Genomic DNA, 19,527 nt, shown 5'->3' with positions numbered 1-19,527 from the left:
TTAGAGAAAGTCCGATCTAACAATGACATAGAGTTAAATTTCAAGACATATTGGGACCTCGCTTTTTACGTCCCAAATTACCCTCACACCTTCTCCCATATGTGACCTAGATTTGTTGTATGGTCTCAAATCCTACTTGTAATAGGACTCAAGAGAGGTATGCTATTAGAACTTTTAGTTCTATTAGGATTTGAAAGTAGATACCTACTAGGAGTATGACTTTTACTTGCATGTATGGGGTCTTGGAGAGGACTTATAAATAAGGGATAGAGATCATATTTGTCAAATAACGCAACACAAGGGTCTCATCCATAACTTATAAGAGCAACTAAGAATGCTCAAGAGGACCATGCTCAACAATTCTATTGCATTGGATTCTTGTATAAGGCAGAAATTTGAGGGTTCTAGAGGATTAAGTAGGGTTGCAAGAGGGTGACAATCACCTGTACTCCCTCCATCCTGAAATACATATGAGGTATAGTATTCAAGCAATTTTTAGACAAAAACAAAAAAACCTAACAAAAAGACCACCTTACCCCTCACTAATTAGGATGGAGGGAGTAGTTCAGTTGTTATTTTCCTTATTCGCTAACTAACTGTTTTGGGTGACACAAAAATTAAAAGGAATCTCAATATTCTACCAAAACAGATGTTGAAGAGATTGAGGGTTGATGACGCATAATATCCTGTATTTTGATAAATTTCAAACTCTAGATCCCTTACATTCTAGGACGGACGGAGAGTAATCTTTTAGAGTTGTTCTTATAGAACATAGTTGGCTTCGCTAAAATCCTAATTTTTTTTGTCATCGTTGTTTCAACATCGTTGTCTAGAATTTGCTACAAGATTTGAATTGGTCTACGATGTTCTTCATAGTGTTAAAGATTTGAGATTTTGTACATAACTAGGGGATATAAGTTTCTAACAGGATTTATAACTTCCACTCATTTATAAGTTATAACAACTCACATCCATAAATGATATGGAGTCTCATTTAAAGACGTATGAGGTTCCATACAATGCACGTGCATTCGGCCAAAACAATAAAGGTCTGAAATTTTATATTTGTGAGCTTATAATTATCTGTAGTCAAGGTCACGTAATTCGGCTGCGCGCAGATCAAAGACGTGCCTTCCATTTTTTTCTGAGTAGATAAGGATAAAGGCATAACACCATGATTCTCATTCTCTAGATCCCCACTTTGGCACTATTGAAGAGATTCTGATCAGCCGTGACGGCCTGGTTCGTTGCATTGTTGGACCATGACAAGGCCACCTCGACACACTCTCACTGCTGACTGGCGAGTGGTGCGCGGAGTCCAGACAACACTAGCGGCACGAGCACCGAGGAAGGAGGAGCACAGGAAGACTTGCCCCGCAAGACAAGTCAAGCCGCCGTGGGGGCTCCCCCACCTGGCAGCGAGGCAGCGAGGCAGCAGCGGCACTTGGAACCGGAGGCGATCATCGCCGATCGGATTCGGACGATTCGCATCCAACGGGCCGCAGGGCCTCTGCCACGACCTCACTACCTCAGCCTGCCGTCCGATCCATCCTCCACCTCACTCGGCGACCCGCGACCGGTGGTCACGACGCCCGCGTTAAGCAAACGACCCAGCCCGGCCCCCGCGTCGCCAGCGCGTACTCTAGTTAAAAACGCGGGCAGGGGCAGCGCACCCGTCGCTTCCTGGCTGCTTCGTCCGTCCCCCGTCCGTCTCGCCCAATCGCCCTCTCGTCTCGTCTCCGCTCCGCTCCCCAGCAGGACCCGCGACGCCTCTCCTCGCCCAGTGCCGCCACTCCCAGCCTTGACTCGTTCGCTGGGACCGAGCACCGCCTCGTGCTCTTCGCCGTGCTTCTGCGGGCTCCTCCTCCTCTCCTCCGCGCCCGGCGCGGCGCCGTCCTGGTGGTTCCGCGGGGCGCCGGTCGGGCGCGATCGGACGTGCGGCCAACCCGCCCGGCTCCGGAGAGGTGAGCCGATCCCGTCCTCGCCGTGCCGTATCTGTTCGTCCGGTGCTGGTGGCCTTGTCGGGTGCTGTGTTTCTGGTGGGGTTCCTCTGTTCTACGCGTCCCTGGCGCTCGGGGGGCGACTGCACAGCGTGTGCGGTGCGGCCACGTTGGTGGATTTTCGCTTAGGGTGGGGGCGGTGTCTGCTGATCGTGGGACTCGCTTAGTTAGGGTTCGTGGCATTTATTTGGTCGGTTAAAGTTTCGGCTGCCGATCCTAGGGCTTCGCGTTTTTCGTCAACGGGAATTTCCTGTGACTTTTTGAAGGGTTTTGGATCTGATTGGCGCCGGGGTCAATAGGCTGGGGATTCTTCTTCTTCGGTGCGAAATCTGGGGTCCTGAAAAATCGCATCAAACGTGGATTCTGGTGATCGTGCCCAGTGTCCTCCTTTCTTGCCTTCGGTTGCATTCTGGCAGTGGAAGGAGCAGGAGAGCTCTGCTTGGAACTTGGTGATTTTTGGTGGCGGGTTTTGAGCTCCTCGAGCGAATTTGCAAAATGTTGACTCCTTATCTGGGTTCTGGATAACTGCTGTTACTAGCACTCGGAGTCATTGATACTTGTGGTTGTGGGATTCAGAAGTTCACTGAAATAATTAGATGATGAAGTTATTCCCTATTTATCCATAGAGAGAACAAACAAATCAGTGGTACTTTTTATAATTAATTACATCCTATCGTAATGGATTAGTGCGAACACACATGTTTAGCAGGCTTTAAGCTTCCGTGATTCTTTGTGATGGTGGCCCTGTTAAGTCTTAAAAGGAAAACATGTACGTTAGATGGAAAATATTGTTCACAGAGAAAAGTGGATCTGCTGGCTCCCTTGGAAATGGGGCTTCTTCTCTGTCTTCAGTATTTTGTTTTTGTTACACTATATGCTGAAAATGCCTTCATTTTTTAAAACAATTAAATTGGTCCTTTTTAGTTTCGTGGAACTGCTATTGTGTAACTACCTTTGTTCTTTGACTAAATGCTTTGGTGGATTTTTTTTTTCACTAGCAAAAGTTTACTTTGCCATATAGGGGGGGGAAGAGTGAAGAACTCAAATCCTTATTTTTTTTGTTGTAACACTTTAGAAATTTCTGCTTTGTTTTGAGAATCAAGGCCTCAAGAGCTTCTTCTACTGGAAGAGTTAATGAGCTCAATGTATATTCTGCCTTTGCTAGCATGATTATTGACAGATCAATATATACTCTGCATTTGTAGGCATGGCTGTTTACATCAATCATTTGCGAATCCATACTTTTGAATTGTTATGGTTCTGATCATGCTTGTGCTTTTGTGGTTAATTCAGATATATTGTAAAATGGAAGTACTGCGTGATATGCACCTGCCACCAGGATTTGGATTCCATCCTTCGGATCCTGAACTTATTTCTCACTATCTGAAGAGGAAAATACTTGGCCAGAAAATTGAATATGATCTTATACCAGAGGTGGATATATACAAGCATGAACCATGGGATTTACCTGGTAGGTTGACCATGCTTTCATAGTTTTTTAGTTGAGTTCGTGGAGAACTTTGCCAAAAAAAAGTATCTCAAGTTTCATCTAATGAGTTTGGCCTAGATGTGATATCTAGTTGAATCCTATGAAGTCCTTGTGAATCTTAGACAGCTACACGAGAAATATTTTTCAATCAAGTTTACCACTGATGCAGCTCTTTTGTTTTAGTACATTAAAGTGATTCCTGTCAATCTGTATCCTCTTTATCTATTATCTGTTCTTTAGCTCTGTGGATGAAGCTTTCTGCTATTTGCACCACTTATGAATGCAATTCAAATGTTCTCTCCTAATGAATGGCTCATATCTTCATATTTCCTGATCTTCTGAGTTCTGATGGTTTTTTGCAGCAAAGTGCAATCTTCCAATCAAGGACAACAAGTGGCATTTCTTTGCCTCTCGTGACAGGAAGTACCCTACTGGCTCTAGGTCAAACAGGGCAACACTCGCTGGTTACTGGAAATCAACTGGGAAGGACCGAGCCATAAAGCTGAACAAGCGAACTCTAGGAACAAAGAAGACTCTAGTTTTTCATGAAGGCCGGCCTCCCTCTGGCAGACGCACTGAGTGGATTATGCATGAGTACTACATAGACGAGAATGAATGTAAAGTCAGCCCTGATATGAAGGTATTGCACTATTGATTGTAATACATGTTTCTGAGTAATATAATAGTGGTTTCAGAGAATTATATCTTGAAGAGTATATATTGGATCTTGCTTTGTGGATTTATATGTTATTATAGGAATAGGACTCACTCTAGATGGCATAGGTGGGCTATGCCACATGGGCTGGCACCAGGTCGGACTTACTGTGTGCTGTGCGCCTGTGCCTCCAAGACATCTTGCAGTCAATTTGCTTGGTTATATGATTATCCTGTATTCTGTTGCCTAAGGTTGAGGACCAGTATGCTAATGTAGTTTTTCTTTTTCTGCAGGATGCCTTTGTCCTCTGCCGTGTTACTAAAAGAAGTGACTGGGCATTAGATAATGATAATGAGGTGGGCAACAGGAACTCTCATCTGGAACAACTAGATGATGCTGCTACATCAGTTGTCAGCACTGTAAAGCCAGAAGATGCTGCTGCCTCAGTCATCTGCCCAGAAGAATCGAATCATGCTGCTACACCAGTTGGCAGTGCTGAACTATGTAATGATGTTGCTCAGGCAGCTATCACTCCTGATTCAAGATCTCCAAATGGTGGCATTGAACTGGAAACATGGCTGGAAGAACTGTTGGATCCTTCACCTTCATTTAACCTTGTAGCTGATACTGGTTCTGCTGGCGTGTCTCTGACTGAACAATGTGCTGAATCATCGGTAAGTTTCTGAGACTCACAGTAGTTCTAGACTTTTTTGAGTAATTACGCTGGCAGTCCATAAGATTCTCCCATTGTGGTCATACATGTCCCTAAAAAAATTAAATATAAATCTGGGTCCTTAAACTTACTAAGTGTGCCACTTGATCTCCCTACTCATCGCATAACTTTCTTTTTTGCGAACGGGATGTGCCCGTATTTCATTAAGACAATAGGAATTGTTTTACAGCGTTGTTAGTCCTGCTACCTGAAGCCGATATCCTGCAATGGCATGCCAACATAGCCATCTCCCTTCGCATAACTGTCTACATGGCATGCCAACATAGCCATCTCTGTTCTCTTCCCCTCCACTGCTGACAAGATATCCTGCAATTGACAATGAGGCAGCCTTACCAAGATGTTACTGTGAGAAAAGTCTGGGTACCACTGGTGTAACTCTAAATATTTAGGGGAATTTAGTTCCCCTGTAAGAAAAGTGATAATTCGCAGGACAACAGGTTGCTGGATGAAGTTACAAGCTGACATTTTTAATTATATATTTAACATACTTATTCTAGATTAAATTTTCCTTTTAGGATTACAAGGTAGGTGCACACACAAGCCTGGTGTGCATGCAGAAGAAAATGGGCCTCCCAAGCACACATCCATAATAATTCTAGAGGCACTAAAAACCTTGATGCGCCACCTAGCACGCAGAAGCAAACCTAACAAGCAGTTCTTCAATTCTCCCTGTTTGTATGTGCTGAGCAGTAGTAGATGGTCGGCGCTGAGTAAGGTTTGCATCAAAGCACTTCTGCCATGGGAATACTGAAGAAGTCTGCCAACATGTGGATACCAATTACATCACTTCCATAATTTTTTTTGATGTTTTCTAAATCTAATCCGAGTTACACCAGGCCCTACTTTGTCTTGGTACTAAACTACCAGTTGGCTCATTGCAAGCTTATAAGTTATAACCACACTGATTGACTACTAAAAGTGCAGGGACACCAATATCTAGTATATTGTGGGGCACCCAAAATTTGGATTTGTATTTTACTTTTTTTATATAGTTGATGCCCTGTTTGGTAGAGCTTCTATGTAAGGGCATGTTTGGTACAGCTTCTTCTGCCCTTGATTCTCTGAGAGAAGTAATTTTGTGGTTGAAAGTGGATTCTCTAAGATAAACTATATGTAAACGGTGATTCTGTGCGAGAAGTGAATCAAGATAAGCTACTTTTTTCAGCTCCTAGGCTCTTGGTTCATTTCAGAAGATCACTTTGCGGAATCAGCATAGAATCACTTCTCTGTAAATTACTGTTTGGCAGAGTTTCTCCTGGATAGAATCTGCTTCGGGAGCTCTGCCTAGTAGAGATGGCAACGGGTATAAACCCGCTGGGTTTTGTTAGTCCAAACTCATGCCCATGAATATAAAATTTGCCCGCTAAAAAACCCATGACCCATGACGGGTTTAATTTGGTGCCCAGACCCGTGCCCATCGGGTCATGGGTACTCATCGGGTTGCCCATGGGCACATCCACATAGCAACAAAGAAAAAAAAAATAGAACATGAAAATCATGTCTCAGAACATGAAGTTTTATTCATTCTTCTCATTTTTCGCTTGAATAGACATATCATCTTATATATGTCTCTGAACGTAGTAGTTTAGTAGAAAAAATTAGGATGTTGTGCACTGATATGGTTCACTATGATGGATCGGGTTTTAAAAACCCATGGGTTTATGAGTTTGGGTACTACATCCCTAGACCCATGCCCACAAACCCATTGGGTCTGGATTTTTGCCCATTAACAAACCCATGGGTAGAGAAATTGACCCATACCCTTACCCTAATAGAGTAAAAACCCATCGGGTTTAGGGTATTGCCATCTTGACTGCCAAGCAAGCCCTTAGGTTAGCATAATGTTTTTATTTTCATTGAGAAGCTCTAGAATAAAATAATTGATCTCTGCAAAAGTATGAAGAGTGAACTAAAACATAAAGCGGCCAAGTTATTTTTAGTTTGTTTGATCTTTGAGATTTCTGGATATTTCCTGATTGGGTAAACTAAACCTATAACTATGCATTCAGTTCCCTTTCCCTTCAGTACTTCTTTTCTCTTTGGACCATGGAAAATTCTTTCTGCGAATTGTCAAATTCCTTCTCTGTTGTTGTATTGTCCATGCTTTATTGTATTTTGACTGGGAGTTTTTATTCACTGCTTTCAGAAATGGTGTGCTTGTTTTGTAGTGGTCCATCACCCTTTGCATCTGTTTTCCTTGCAGAATTTGCAGAATCCTGGTTTCATGGCTCCAAATATTGGACCAGGCCATGCTAGCCCTATCCAGGATGGAACAGATGCCACAGACTACCTATTCACTGATGATCTTCCTGAGGATCTTTACAGTATGTTGTATCCTGGTACTGACCAGTTCAATGATAATATATTCTTGGAACAAGTTGGCCAGGAAGGTATTGCTTTTCCTACCAACCAGGCATACTACATGATGGGAACAGATGCTTATGCTCTTCCAAACAACTTTGAGAATGGAACTCCGAATGTTGAATTGCAGTTAGACCAGGAAAATGACCAGATGAATCTGCCAAATGGAAATGTTGACACTGGAATTGCAATACGAAGTCGCAGAGCAACAGCATCTCCTGCTAACATTTCACTAGCATATGGCAATATTAAAATGCAGGTTGGAATTAAGAGGATGGTCACAAGTAATTCCGAATCTATCAACCAGACTATGAAGTTTACACATAACAGTGGTCGTCGTCTTGATCTCAGGACTGATGTTGAACACCAGAAGAAAAATACAAACAATGTCATTTCTGCCAAGCAATCTGATGCAGCCAAGACTGAAGGCCACAGCAATCAAGGTTATCTCAAGGGCTTCAAAAGATGTTCATCAGCTGGGTTCAAGTCATACATATTTGTTGCCTTTTTTGTGGTTGGAGTTGCTGCTGCAGCTGCAGCGCTGCATTATCACCGCTCTGGTGCCAACCTATAAATTTGAATCATCAAAGATCAGCACGCTTAGTTGTAGCTCTAGTGATCAGCGGCAGCATTGGCTTGAGCTTAGAATCTTCCCGGCTTCATCCTTGGAGTAGTTCGTCAGCTTGGGGTTACTGGCCTTCTGGGGATACATTTGTGTGACCACTGATTCCCAGCTATCTCCACACGTTTTTTTTGTGGTGCTGTACATATTAAGTTTTTTCTTCTTTTTTGATCGTCTAGTTGCTACCAACGGGTGCCTATCAAAAAAGAAAAAAAAAGGGAAAAAGGGTTGGGGGTGTATGAACAAAAAAAGATGTAGCTTTGGCTTTTGTAATCTGAACCATGCTCATAAATGATAGTGGATGACTACATTATTATTACACAGACCACTGCATTCATTCTCTTTCATTATAGCATCTGTTTGAACAAGTGAAGATGATCTCTCGCTTGACAACAGAATTGTACTCCAGTGATCCATGTGAAGTCTGCTGTCCAAGAGTTTGATAAGTACTTCAGGTTTCAGAATTTCCTATGATACATCGTTTGTTTCATGTGCTGTATTTCTGGTTGGCATAAGCTGATTGCTGCTGCCTGCTTGCATAGTTGCATGCAAGAGCTACAATTTTGGTGAAAAGTTACGCTAGTAGGTTGGTTACCGTGTGAGTGTGACTTCAGGACACTATACGCTAGCTGTGTATATACCCTGGAGCAAAGTGCAACCCTGTCCTTATACTTGTTGGGGTGTATCATCCTGGTCTATGAACTCTCAAAACGGCTAAGGTGATGTTTAGTTCTCCATAAAATGTAAAATACCAACTATATTGAAATGATGGAATGCAAGATATTAAAATTTTTAGAATTTAGTTCCATTCAAAATACAGAATTTATTGCTCTCATGAGGACCTCTTGACGCTCTTTTGGGCTTTTTTAGCCTCTTAAGACCAAAATCTAAAATAAAAAATAACGAACATATCCGGTGGAAATCATAACCTTCGTGAAAACTCGTGCAAACTACATTAAAAAAGTCATCTAAATTTACAAAAAAAATTCACGCATGTAGATAATATGACGATGCACATCTTGTAAAATATCTTGTCCAAACTCGACTTCGTTTGTGAGATATAAAAATAATAAATTTCAAGCCAGAAAGCTGTCCACAGGATTTGTTAGAAATTTGTTATTTTTATATCTCACAAATGAATTCGAGTTTGTACAAGATATTTTATTAGGTTGTGTAGCATCATATCATCTATATGTGTGATTTTTTTGGTGAATTTAGACTTAATTTTTTACCGTGGTTTGCACAGATTTTCACGAAGGTTGTGGTTTCCACCGGATACGTTCCCTAGGAAATTACCACCTTTTGTTAAAAACTTTGTATGATGTTTAGTTCTATTATGCAAAATGATGAGCCAAAACCCAAAATTTTTTAAATAGAAGTGGAACTAAACACCCCCTAATTAAGTCGGTAATCTCTATTTTTGTGTCGTTTAAATCCATAAGCAAGGATGGTGTGGCATGTTATTGCAATTAGGCCCCTCACTTATGTAATTTCACCTACATCCCTTCGTGACCCTTTGGATTCATCGTCGTGGTTCGCGGCGAGGGCGGCTACGAGGCAGGTGACTAAAGAGACGACATCGAGGGCAGTGGGAGCAGCGAGGGCCTATGCGCTACTGGAGTAGGAGAGGCGGGCGACTGAGCACTGGAGCGGTGACGCTGCGGCTACAAGGATGGTCGCGTCGTTGTGGCCAAAAGGGGCACCTCTCCCCTTTGTATGGTGAGTTCTGATTGGTGCTTTCTCTTCTTGATTCGTCTGATTTGGTAGGCTAAGAGGATGCACATGAGGTAGAAGGCAAGACTTTGACATGTCCGGACATCGAATTAGAGCAAAGTTTTAGGGTTTTGACATTTTTTTTGTCTTCACTGCAATGTACCTTGTGTTGATTTTTGTCTATTCTCTATAGGTGATTGTAGAGATGTATTCACAGTAGAGATTCACCATGATAGTTTTTTTGTTGGTTATGGAAATCTCATATCATATGTGGATGAAAGGGTGTCTTGGTTTGATAATATAGAGGTAGATACATGGTCTCCTTTATGGTTTCCGGACTTTTCAGAGCATGCAGTTAGGCCACCGGAACAATCTAAACGTGAAGGTACATTGGCTGCTACCAGGGAAGACAGTACCAGATGGTCTTCCTCTCATACTTTCAGATGCTGACACCAATGTAATAGCAACATATGCAGAGGATGTGAAAATTTTGGTAGTGTATTTTGATCATCAAGACTTGTACGATGAAATTAATTGGGATGATTTTGTTGCTAATCCAGTGCCTGAATTGTCTAAGGTCATTAGCCCATGCAAATCCAGTGCTTGAATTGCCCAAGGTCCTTAAATGGCACAAAAATAGAGATTACAGACCTAATTAGTCTTTTTGAGAGTTTATAGACGGGTTACACACCGCAACAAGTATAAGGATTGGGTGTGCACTTTGCTCTATACCCTGCGATGAGACTTCGATAACGAATTTTGTCTGTCCCAACTTCGCTTGCAGCGCAAACTACCTAGCAAATCTTCTACAAACAGGCAGAAGTGGAGCTCACATTTGCTAGCAATTTTGCGTTCAAAAACATCTAGTAGCATTTTTTCTTCACTGTCAGCTGGGTGGTGGATATGCGAACAAACAGATACTCAAGCCTTGTTTTGGTAAAAAATTTTAGGTTTAGCTAATGTAGCACTTTTATTTGTATTTGACAATTACTATCTAATTATGGATTAACTAAGTTCAAAAAATTTGTCTAGCAAATTATAGACAAATTATACAATTGTTTATCTTTTTATCTATATTTGATGCTCCTCCAAAGATTCGATGTCATAAAGAATCTTAACAAATTTTGGCAAATTTTGGAAACTAAACAAGGCCTCAGTTCAGCCTTCTCAACGAAAAATTCTACCACTCTAGCCTTCAACAAAAACGCATTCCATCGAACAATAAGTACCTTAATCAATCATAAAAAAGCTGCGAGTACAATAAATAATCTAGCATGCTGGTTATGTATAATCTTGCAACCCAGCATTGGGCCTTACACCCAGGAAGGCCACACTTTCTGTTAGAATGCTACTATTACTAAAGCTGCAACTGGGGCCTACAACAACCCTGTCTCGCATGGTATAAGAAACCTTGTTATTCTAGTATCCTGGATTACTGGAACCTGCGCTACCATGCGCTCTGCACCAGTAACCGAATACGATGGCTGGGAGAAACTTCCAAATATGTTGGTTGCTCGGCAGCCCTTGTGCCAGTCTGAACTCCATTAGCTTGCACGCCGAAGAGTTCACCTCCTCTTAAAAATCCTTCCTGTGAAAAGAACACAAATTCAATTAATAATGTTGTCCACTTAAAAGTTAAAACTGTTCAGAGATGACATGAGAAATTCCAAATGCGACCCTGATTTGAATGCATCCCCGTGATGACAAAAGGAATAGAACTAGTAACCTCCTATATGAAATTGAACTTACCAAAACATAATAATGGAGACCAGCCCACCTAATGATAATTGCAAGCTATTCTACTCTCTCCAGTGTCTTGCCCAGAATCCCTTCTTTCTTGTCGAATCAGTTTCTGAGACTGACCGAGGTGGTCGAGATCCAATGGAGAAATGTCTCCTCAAAAATGGACGACTAAATGGGACCTTCATGCTTGAACTTGTACCTAACCTGGGCTCTCTTCTACCTTTCTTCTGGTGCTTATTACCGTTCCCATCTGGATTCATATCAACTGCAACATTTTTTGGTATCTTGTTCTTAATCTTTGATTCGAGCTTTCCAAATAGCTTCACTGTACATTTCTCACCATGGGTACATACAGGGCAGGGAGGATCATATTTGTCAGCTTCTGTAGTTATGCTGTCCAGACAGTCAGCATGGTACACATGTCCACACAACAAAACAGCAACAACAGCCAGCTCCTGAGCGTTCCATGTCGATCTCTCTTTTAACATCTTTAAACACAGCTTGCACACCTCTTGGTCAGGGGGAAGTGTAGTAGAATTCGAAGCACTTGATCTTGTCATTTTACTAGAAATGGATCCCAAGAGCTCACTGTCAAGTGACCACCTCTCTCTTTGGGATGTTGCGACCATTTCAGAAAATGTGCGCATTGACCAGCCATCTGATGACTCACCATAGGATCCTGCTGCTGATAAGTCATTGCTGCAGACTGATAACATGGAAGAGGAAGGCCTTCCTTCAGGAGAGCTTATCTCATTGAGAGATCTGAGAGATGGAATTTTACTGTCCGAAACCTGTCTGTATAATTGATACCCTGGTGATCGCCGTGCTTTCTTCGTCGAATCTGAATCTGTAGGTTGAGAATGCCCCCTGGAGGATGATGGATCTGCTCTGGATACTAAGGGTGGCGTTGAAGGAACAGATACTGATGTCTTCAAATCTGAAGCAACACTTGACATGTCCAGTGATTTCCTGGAAAGCTTTGCCTGCACAGCATATTTAAAAAAAAGGTGTCAGACAACAAATGCAGTGGTATTACAATTACATGGAACCTAGAAGGTAATAACTTCTTGGCAAGTAGCTTGATGACGAATACCTCAGGAGAACAGTTACTTGCTGTGGTGCGGTCAGCTGAAAATAAGTAGAAATCAGTAAACAAAGTCCATCAGGTTGGGAGATTACAAAACACTCCCTCTGTTCCAAATTATAAGACGTTTTGGACTTTTAGATACATTGCTTTTATGATGTATCTAGTATGGTGTATATTTAAGTGCATAGCAAAAGCTATGTATCTAGAAAAGCCAAAACATCTTATAATTTGGAAGGGAGGGAGTATAAAGGATTACTTAATGAAAGCATAGGCCATAGCAATGAATTGTTCATTACCTCGAGGATCAACCTTTGTAACCTTCGGTGCTTCTGTTTTTTTATCAGATTTGTGCCACTTTGCTCCGTGAAACACATTGGAAGGGCTAGTTCCACGGCTATTTCCATTAGAAAATCCTTCAGTTGGGGCAATTGAACCACTCTTTGTATCAGGCCGAATGCTTCCACTACTATGGTTGGAGAACAGAGTAGGGATATCCATTATGTCTTCTATATGTGTGCGATTGTCCCATCGAAAGCTCCATGATGGCGAGTGCCTCACATTCCTGTACGCTGATACTTCTATTGGAGTGATGCATGGCTGTGTCCTCTCCTTTGCAGCAACGCAGCAATTAGCTCCCATATTGCTTAAAGAAGGGGAATTAATATGCTCACAGTTTTAACACTGAGATGCTCATGTGATACAAATGTTACAACCCAACACTGCTTAGCTGTACAGGGAGACAATAACAATAATAAGGTCGTTTTCAATAAAGAAATGGGCAATATAAAGTTAAAGACGATAGTATACAGGTGCACTCTAAGCTTACAGAGGGAGCTAGGAGTACCACATAGAAATAAGAAAGCAACCCTGAAGGGGAAGCTAAGGGGCATCCACAGCAAGATTGTCAAAAGAACTGGTATGATTGGAATTACTAAGCTTTGTTAAATAAAAATGCACATGACAATCTTGTAGCCTTTGGGAATCTACTCCATTCCAAATTATAAGACGTTTTGGCTTAAGCTATGTATCTAGAAAAGCCAAAATGTCTTATAATTTGAAATGAAGGGAGTACTAGAAATGCAATCCACAATGAATTGGGCAGCATACTGCAGGTGTTGGGCTACTGAAGAGACTGGAGAGAGGCAATGGAATGTGACAAAGCCACAAAAAGGAGACACGCAAACTAATGAGTCCAACAATAAGACATTGATCAGGTAGGGGTCATAAGCCCAAACTAGGATGAAAACAAAATGCTTCTTGTTCCTGCTGCATTTAAATTTATTTGGGTAAGCAATTTTTGTAGCAAATAGAAGAACACTAGTAGCATGCTTTTAGTACATTTGCATTCCCTCATATATCCCTAAATACTTCCAGGTGGGAACACATCAACATCTATAAAGCAACCACTTCACTTATTCACAATAAGAAAGCTAAAAGGAATTAAAAATAGATGCTTGTTTATAATTCAAGGCACAAAGTTAGGGGAGCTGGCTAACTACAGTCGGGTGAAAATGTGTGGAGGAAGAAAGCAGCTGTTAGGTAGACCAGCATCAAGACATTCCAAAACTAAAGTACACTCAAAGGCCACATCCTTCGCCCCACACAACAAAATAGCATCTCGCATCTATCCTTGCTGCCCAATACGCACTGTGCAAAACCATGGTAGGATGGAACAAGTATAATATTTTTTTTGTCCGGTATCCGATTAAAGCAAAATAAAGAAAATCCTGCACCCAGAGCCAGAATACAATACGATGTGCAATTCGGACAGGTCACGAATATATTGCTTTGAAGCCACAATTATTCTCCATGCAAAATTTTTCCCGTTGATTTGTAACTAAAAGTCTCGACGGTTATAAATCACCAAAGAGCCGATGCTAAATCTAACTGATGAAATTGTGGCAGGAACTAACACAAAATATCAGGTGAAACCAATAATATATCACACTTGAATCATATGCAAAGAGTACAGATGCACTAGGGTAACAGATGAGAAGTTAGCACCGATCAAGACCCACAATTCATCGGGAGCTACCTTCACGGACGACACCGAAATTCCCCATTCCGAACAACCCCCACCCCAACTAACGCAAAAGGCGGCCCCCTGAAGTTCGCGGGAATTACCTCGAATCACGCAACCTAACGGCGCGGGGCCCGGATCTGACACCGCTGGGCCGCCGCGACGCCCGACGCGTAAGACCGCTCCCCGGCGCCGCCGCCGCCGCAAGCAGGTGTGTGTTCCGTTAGGGTTGGGGCTCGGCCGGCGAGGGGTGAGATTGGGAGGAAGGGAATGGAAGGCGACGGAGAGGAAGGGGGGAGAAAACGGCAGTGTGGCTGTGCGGGTATAAAACCCGGTGCGGATGCGAATGCGAATGGGTCTCGGTCGCCGCTTGGCGCTGCAGCCTGCGGAGCGGAAACGAAACTGCTCCGGCCACCACTTGAGTGGACACGAGACCGCGCCTCGCGACGCTTCCTCCCGCTGCCGCTGGGCCACGTGCCCAGCGCCCCAGCGCGTGTCCCGGACCCGGGCCCACCTGCATTGACTCGTGAGCACACGGTGTCGGCGTTCGCGGAGGTTGTTGGTTTGTTCGGCAGTACTCCTCCGTTCCGAAAAAAAATACGTGTCTGATATTCGTGCCGGTTATTTTTTTAAGTTTAATTACATTTATTTAGATTTATAAAAATATTAGTAACATCAAATTTTATAGTGATCAATTAGAGGATATATACTCGTCATTAGCAAGCAGCTTGGAATAGTTCATACACGCCCATCAAAAATCTCATTGAAGTTTGCAGGGACTTTGTTGGAGAGCAGGGCACTAGAGTATTGCTACGTGTGGTTCTGAACGTTAGGACACAACGGAGATCTCTAGTGTGTGCACCGTAGAATGAAACTAGAGAGGGTTTCACCGGTACTCTCTCGTCGTTCATCACGTTAGGACACAACGGAGATCTCTAGTGTGTGCACCGTAGAATGAAACTAGAGAGGGTTTCACCGGTACTCTCTCGTCGTTCATCAGAGATGTCATCGAAGTGATCTACAGTTCAAGAACTATTTTATGTTCATTGGAATCATGGAGTTCGACCATTGGGATACTTTGGTGCTCACTGGAGCTATCTAATGCCTACATAGAAAGTTGATTAAAAGTTGGTAACAAGCAGTTAAGGTTATAAATAGGTGGTGAGCTTGAGCGCTTCACCTCTCCCGGGCTACATTTGAGCTCAAGTTAAGCCTCCATTCACATTTGCTTAGTTGAGATTGCATTTGAATGAGATTGGATAGGATCTAGTGCATTTGCATTAAGAGTTTGCACCTAATAGCACTAGTGACTAGTTGGGGCCGCTAATCTCTTGTTACTGTTGAGGGGTTGCTGCCATGTAGATGGCTTGAAGTAGTTAATTTTTTTAAGCACTTAATTGGAGATTGTGAGGAGCTTAGGACTTCGATTGTAAATTAAAGGGCTCTTGTGCTCTCCTCGTAGACGATCATGAAGAGCAACTCTTGTGAAACCAAGGCTTATAGAGTGCCTAGTTGACCGATTGACTCATAAGGAAGAGCTCACATTGGAGCCAAGCTTGAGGGCTTATTGAGCTTGCGGAGGAGCAGCAATCTTTGGGAGTAGGATGTTGGCTAGCAACCGAAATTCGGGAGAAAAATATTGTGTCATCTTGTCTCCCTTATGGTTTGCTTCTAACTACACTTGTTATTTACTCTGTGCAATCCTTTTCTTGTGTAGTTTCTAGAGTAATCGAGACGCTCTTATAGCTCTTGTACTTAACTCAAGTAGATTGCTTGCTCTAGTAGTAGCTTGTTGTTTACCTTCTCACTCGGAATTGTGTAGCTGTGCTTAAGCTTAGCCTTACTTAGATGTTCTAGCTGCTTGCTAGTTTGTAGTCTTAGTTGAAGTCTTTTGTGTAGAGCTTGGTGTTGCTTAGACTAGGCCCATAGTGCTTATTAGGGCTCACCTTTGTAATTAACTATTGCGCCTAGTTGTGTTTGTGCCTTGTAAAATTTTTAATAGACTATTCACCCCCCTCAAACCGTCAACCAATCTTTTCAGTAAGCCAAAGCATTGTACCAAAACTTTGGTGCATACAACTCCAGTTCGTATCAGAGAACTATGGTGCCCTACGCGACAATTGCACTGATCTAGCTTGCATTGTGTCAAACCTCCTATGCACACGGGAAAGCTCTAGTGAGTATAAAAAACTCCACTGAACTCTTTTCTCAAGCCTTTTACAAATAGGCTAACTCGAATAGGTGTCCCATTAGACAACTAACATCTTTAGCACCAAGTTAGCATTTTCAACACATTTTGAAAGGTTTTCTCCTGCTTCCTCGCCATGCCACTTGATTTAATACATATGCAATGTTAGACCTCGTCTAGTGGCAAAACAAAAGCAAGGAATGCAACATTGACCACATACTGAAGGGGTTATGGCTTCCCGTGATTTAACTGAATCAAACCACCTATAATGGAAAAAAAGTTCAGTAGTATTCTAATAAAGCAACAATGATCGTATAATACACCGAGTGAATGCCTGAATCACATAATACACTGAGTGAATGCCTAAATCACATTATAAATGCTAGTTTGGTTGTGGAATGTCCTCAAGATCTCTTCATATGGATATCGACTCATGAAGAATTTTTCATCTTTATAGTATGAATGTCTATACTAAATTCGGCTAAATCACTTCTCTAATCACCTTAGGACAATGAAAAGCAAACATATCTTATACCTTTGCCTTGCTTTGCTTTCATCCATCTATCACCTCTATCATCTCCTCTCATCTTGAGCCCTTGCACTTCATGATCCTAGCCACCTCCTCGATGACCTTCATGTTCCTCAAGACAAGCTTGTATAGTAACTCACCCAATCATCTCACATAAAGTATAATAGTCCACTTATGTTGTCACTCAATTACTATACCAAAACCAAACTGAGACCTTCAACCATCTATGTTCATGCTTGGGTTTTCTTGAGGAGAATCTTGAATATTTTGTTACTTTTCGTGTTTGCCAACACCTAGATGACCTAGTGAAGGACTTGGTGACCTTCCTAAGCGAAGCTATTGTGAGGAGGCTCCAAGGAGCTTTTACATAGTATGAAATCCACCATGTTGGAGTGGTGAATGGGTATTTGCAAGTGGAACCTATAACCAAATCTTTGTGACTTAGTTGCTCCAAGGTGGATTAGAGGATTGTGGCAACAACATAATACCAAGGAGAAATCCGGTTGTCTCTTTACCTTCCTTTTCCATACTTGCTTTACATTCATTGCTTGCTAAGTCTCATTGAGTGACAAATAGAATTTAAGTTAGTGTGTGCTTATGTCACACCCGGATGTAGAAGAGCATACGAGTGCCAATCACATGTGTGCAGGATCTCAAAATTACACACATGCAACGACATCATCAATGGTACAAAACACTGTGTCTAAAAGTATTACATAAACGAGCATAAGAGTACCATTATTACAAGTCTTTCGTTCAGAGTGCAGATAGAAACTTAATTCGAATTGTTCCATAAACAAATAAAAAAGCTAATAAATGCCAACGCAGCAGGGGCCACCTCTCCATAGGAAGGTCAATGGTAGGAACACACGAGCCTAACACCCACGTGACTTAGGATAATCCTTAGGGAAGTCAAAGTTGCTATCTTGACCGTCTGAGCAACCTTTAATGTGATTATAGCAAGGGTGAGTTCATGTCGAACTCAGCAAGCACAGACAGAAAGTAATAATATGCAAAGCTTAAAACAAGGAAATAACTAACATAGTTTGACTGCGGGTAGCATTTTAGTTGGTCTCTTTCATTATAACAACCTATTACTATTAGTGAGTAATAAAAGCCCAATCCTTAATTAATGTAAGTAATTATTAGCAAGTTTTAGTTTTGATGCAAAAGCGGATCTGCAAACACAAAGGGCTAATACCCGATTCAAACGTTAAGGCGTGCCAGCCGATTTGACCTTACTATCGGCAAAGGTGATAACTCGAATACTTTGGTCCCGACAACAGCGATGCGCCCGGATGTCACGGCCAAGAGGTATTCACGCGGAACTTGAGAATACGCCGAACTTACGTCGACGAACTCCTAAGAACTCATAGTAAATGGAAAATATGACGAAGTCGTCGAAAAAGTAGATGCTGGAATATGAGTAAAAACTTATGTTTGATTGATTGATAGATGATTTTGTTACAAGGCCCTAGAGTCTACATTTATACCCTGCCCAAAGAGCTACAATCAGACCCGACTAACACTCGAATTCCAATTTAAACAGAATCCGTATACAAAACGAATTTAAATGACTAAGGAAAACATAAAACTATCCCCTTGTAACCGACCAGGACACCACCACGGGTCAATCGGCAACTCCCACGGAGCCATCGGCAACCTTCCTGCTATCGCCATCGGCAAACATTGACACTGGCCATTGGTTAGGAACGTGCCACCACTCCTGGACTTAGTCATACTCAATCGTCCCTTCATCGGCAACCTTTCTCATCGGCAACTCTTCTGCAGTCTAGTTACCGTTGCTCCGCCTGCCGATCTTGTACTCTACCAGTTCCTGTGCACGTGTCCAAAAACGGTGTCAACACATGCCCCCCAGTTTCGGAGTATGAAATTCTTAATGCTCCGAAATTCACTGCATTAATGACGCCTTTCTATAGTTAATCTTCCTAATTTGGCAACTGATCATTAAATCCGAACAACCTTGGTCCGATTCTTTTGCAGACTCCTAGAATTTCTCAACCTCCCAAACCACATAGCGGATATCCTTTCTTTATTCGCCCATCGGCAATATGACCATTGGAGGAGGATGCCGATGGACCGACCAGGAAATCCCGCACAGTGAAATATCTCCAGATTATGACCGCTTCCTGTTAAATCGTCTGCACAAGCCCTTGATTACCGTGCGAACAGTTACCATATCTACCTGAGTATCCTCGAATTTCACGGATGCGGCAATGAGATAAGTCAGATTTGCCCTTGCCCATTTTGTCCTATAAATAGTTCCCTCTCGGGTACTCCTTCCCCATCGCATCATTCTACAGCCCCAACTCTGCTTTTCTGGCGGCGGCACTACTCGAGGGCCCCAAGAACTCCAACGAAGGCCT

The 19,527-nt window shown here is 42.4% G+C and overlaps 2 protein-coding genes across 2 annotated transcripts; one reads left to right on the top strand and one right to left on the bottom strand.

Moving 5' to 3' along the window:
- Window positions 1,677–8,183, top strand: LOC8085817 (NAC domain-containing protein 74). Its single transcript, XM_021456669.1, has 5 exons — window positions 1,677–1,964; window positions 3,294–3,471; window positions 3,852–4,129; window positions 4,438–4,818; window positions 7,081–8,183. The coding sequence occupies exons 2-5, from the start codon at window positions 3,306–3,308 to the stop codon at window positions 7,810–7,812; spliced, it is 1,557 nt and encodes a 518-aa protein (XP_021312344.1). The 5' UTR covers window positions 1,677–1,964; window positions 3,294–3,305; the 3' UTR covers window positions 7,813–8,183.
- LOC8085816 lies at window positions 10,763–14,843 on the bottom strand. The gene is made up of 5 exons (XM_002455351.2): window positions 14,528–14,843; window positions 12,700–13,130; window positions 12,410–12,444; window positions 11,323–12,299; window positions 10,763–11,161 (listed from the first exon to the last, which is right to left on the bottom strand). The coding sequence occupies exons 2-4, from the start codon at window positions 13,040–13,042 to the stop codon at window positions 11,373–11,375; spliced, it is 1,305 nt and encodes a 434-aa protein (XP_002455396.1). The 5' UTR covers window positions 13,043–13,130; window positions 14,528–14,843; the 3' UTR covers window positions 10,763–11,161; window positions 11,323–11,372.

Source organism: Sorghum bicolor, chromosome 3 (assembly GCF_000003195.3).
Source record: "Sorghum bicolor cultivar BTx623 chromosome 3, Sorghum_bicolor_NCBIv3, whole genome shotgun sequence".
Lineage (NCBI taxonomy): Eukaryota > Viridiplantae > Streptophyta > Magnoliopsida > Poales > Poaceae > Sorghum > Sorghum bicolor.
The sequence above is the reverse complement of the archived record's forward strand: the minus strand, read 5'-3'. Positions and strand labels throughout refer to the sequence as shown.

Bases quoted from the DNA above. Each gene is read 5' to 3' on its own strand.
- LOC8085817 (XM_021456669.1), top strand. From the start codon at position 3,306: ATGGAAGTACTGCGTGATATGCACCTGCCACCAGGATTTGGATTCCAT. The intron at 4,130-4,437 runs GTATTGCACTAT...CTTTTTCTGCAG, and splicing joins AAGTCAGCCCTGATATGAAG to GATGCCTTTGTCCTCTGCCG. The intron at 4,819-7,080 runs GTAAGTTTCTGA...TTTTCCTTGCAG, and splicing joins AACAATGTGCTGAATCATCG to AATTTGCAGAATCCTGGTTT.
- LOC8085816 (XM_002455351.2), bottom strand. From the start codon at position 13,042: ATGGGAGCTAATTGCTGCGTTGCTGCAAAGGAGAGGACACAGCCATGC. The intron at 12,445-12,699 runs GTAATGAACAAT...ACTTATTTTCAG, and splicing joins TACAAAGGTTGATCCTCGAG to CTGACCGCACCACAGCAAGT. The intron at 12,300-12,409 runs GTATTCGTCATC...TATGCTGTGCAG, and splicing joins CAAGTAACTGTTCTCCTGAG to GCAAAGCTTTCCAGGAAATC.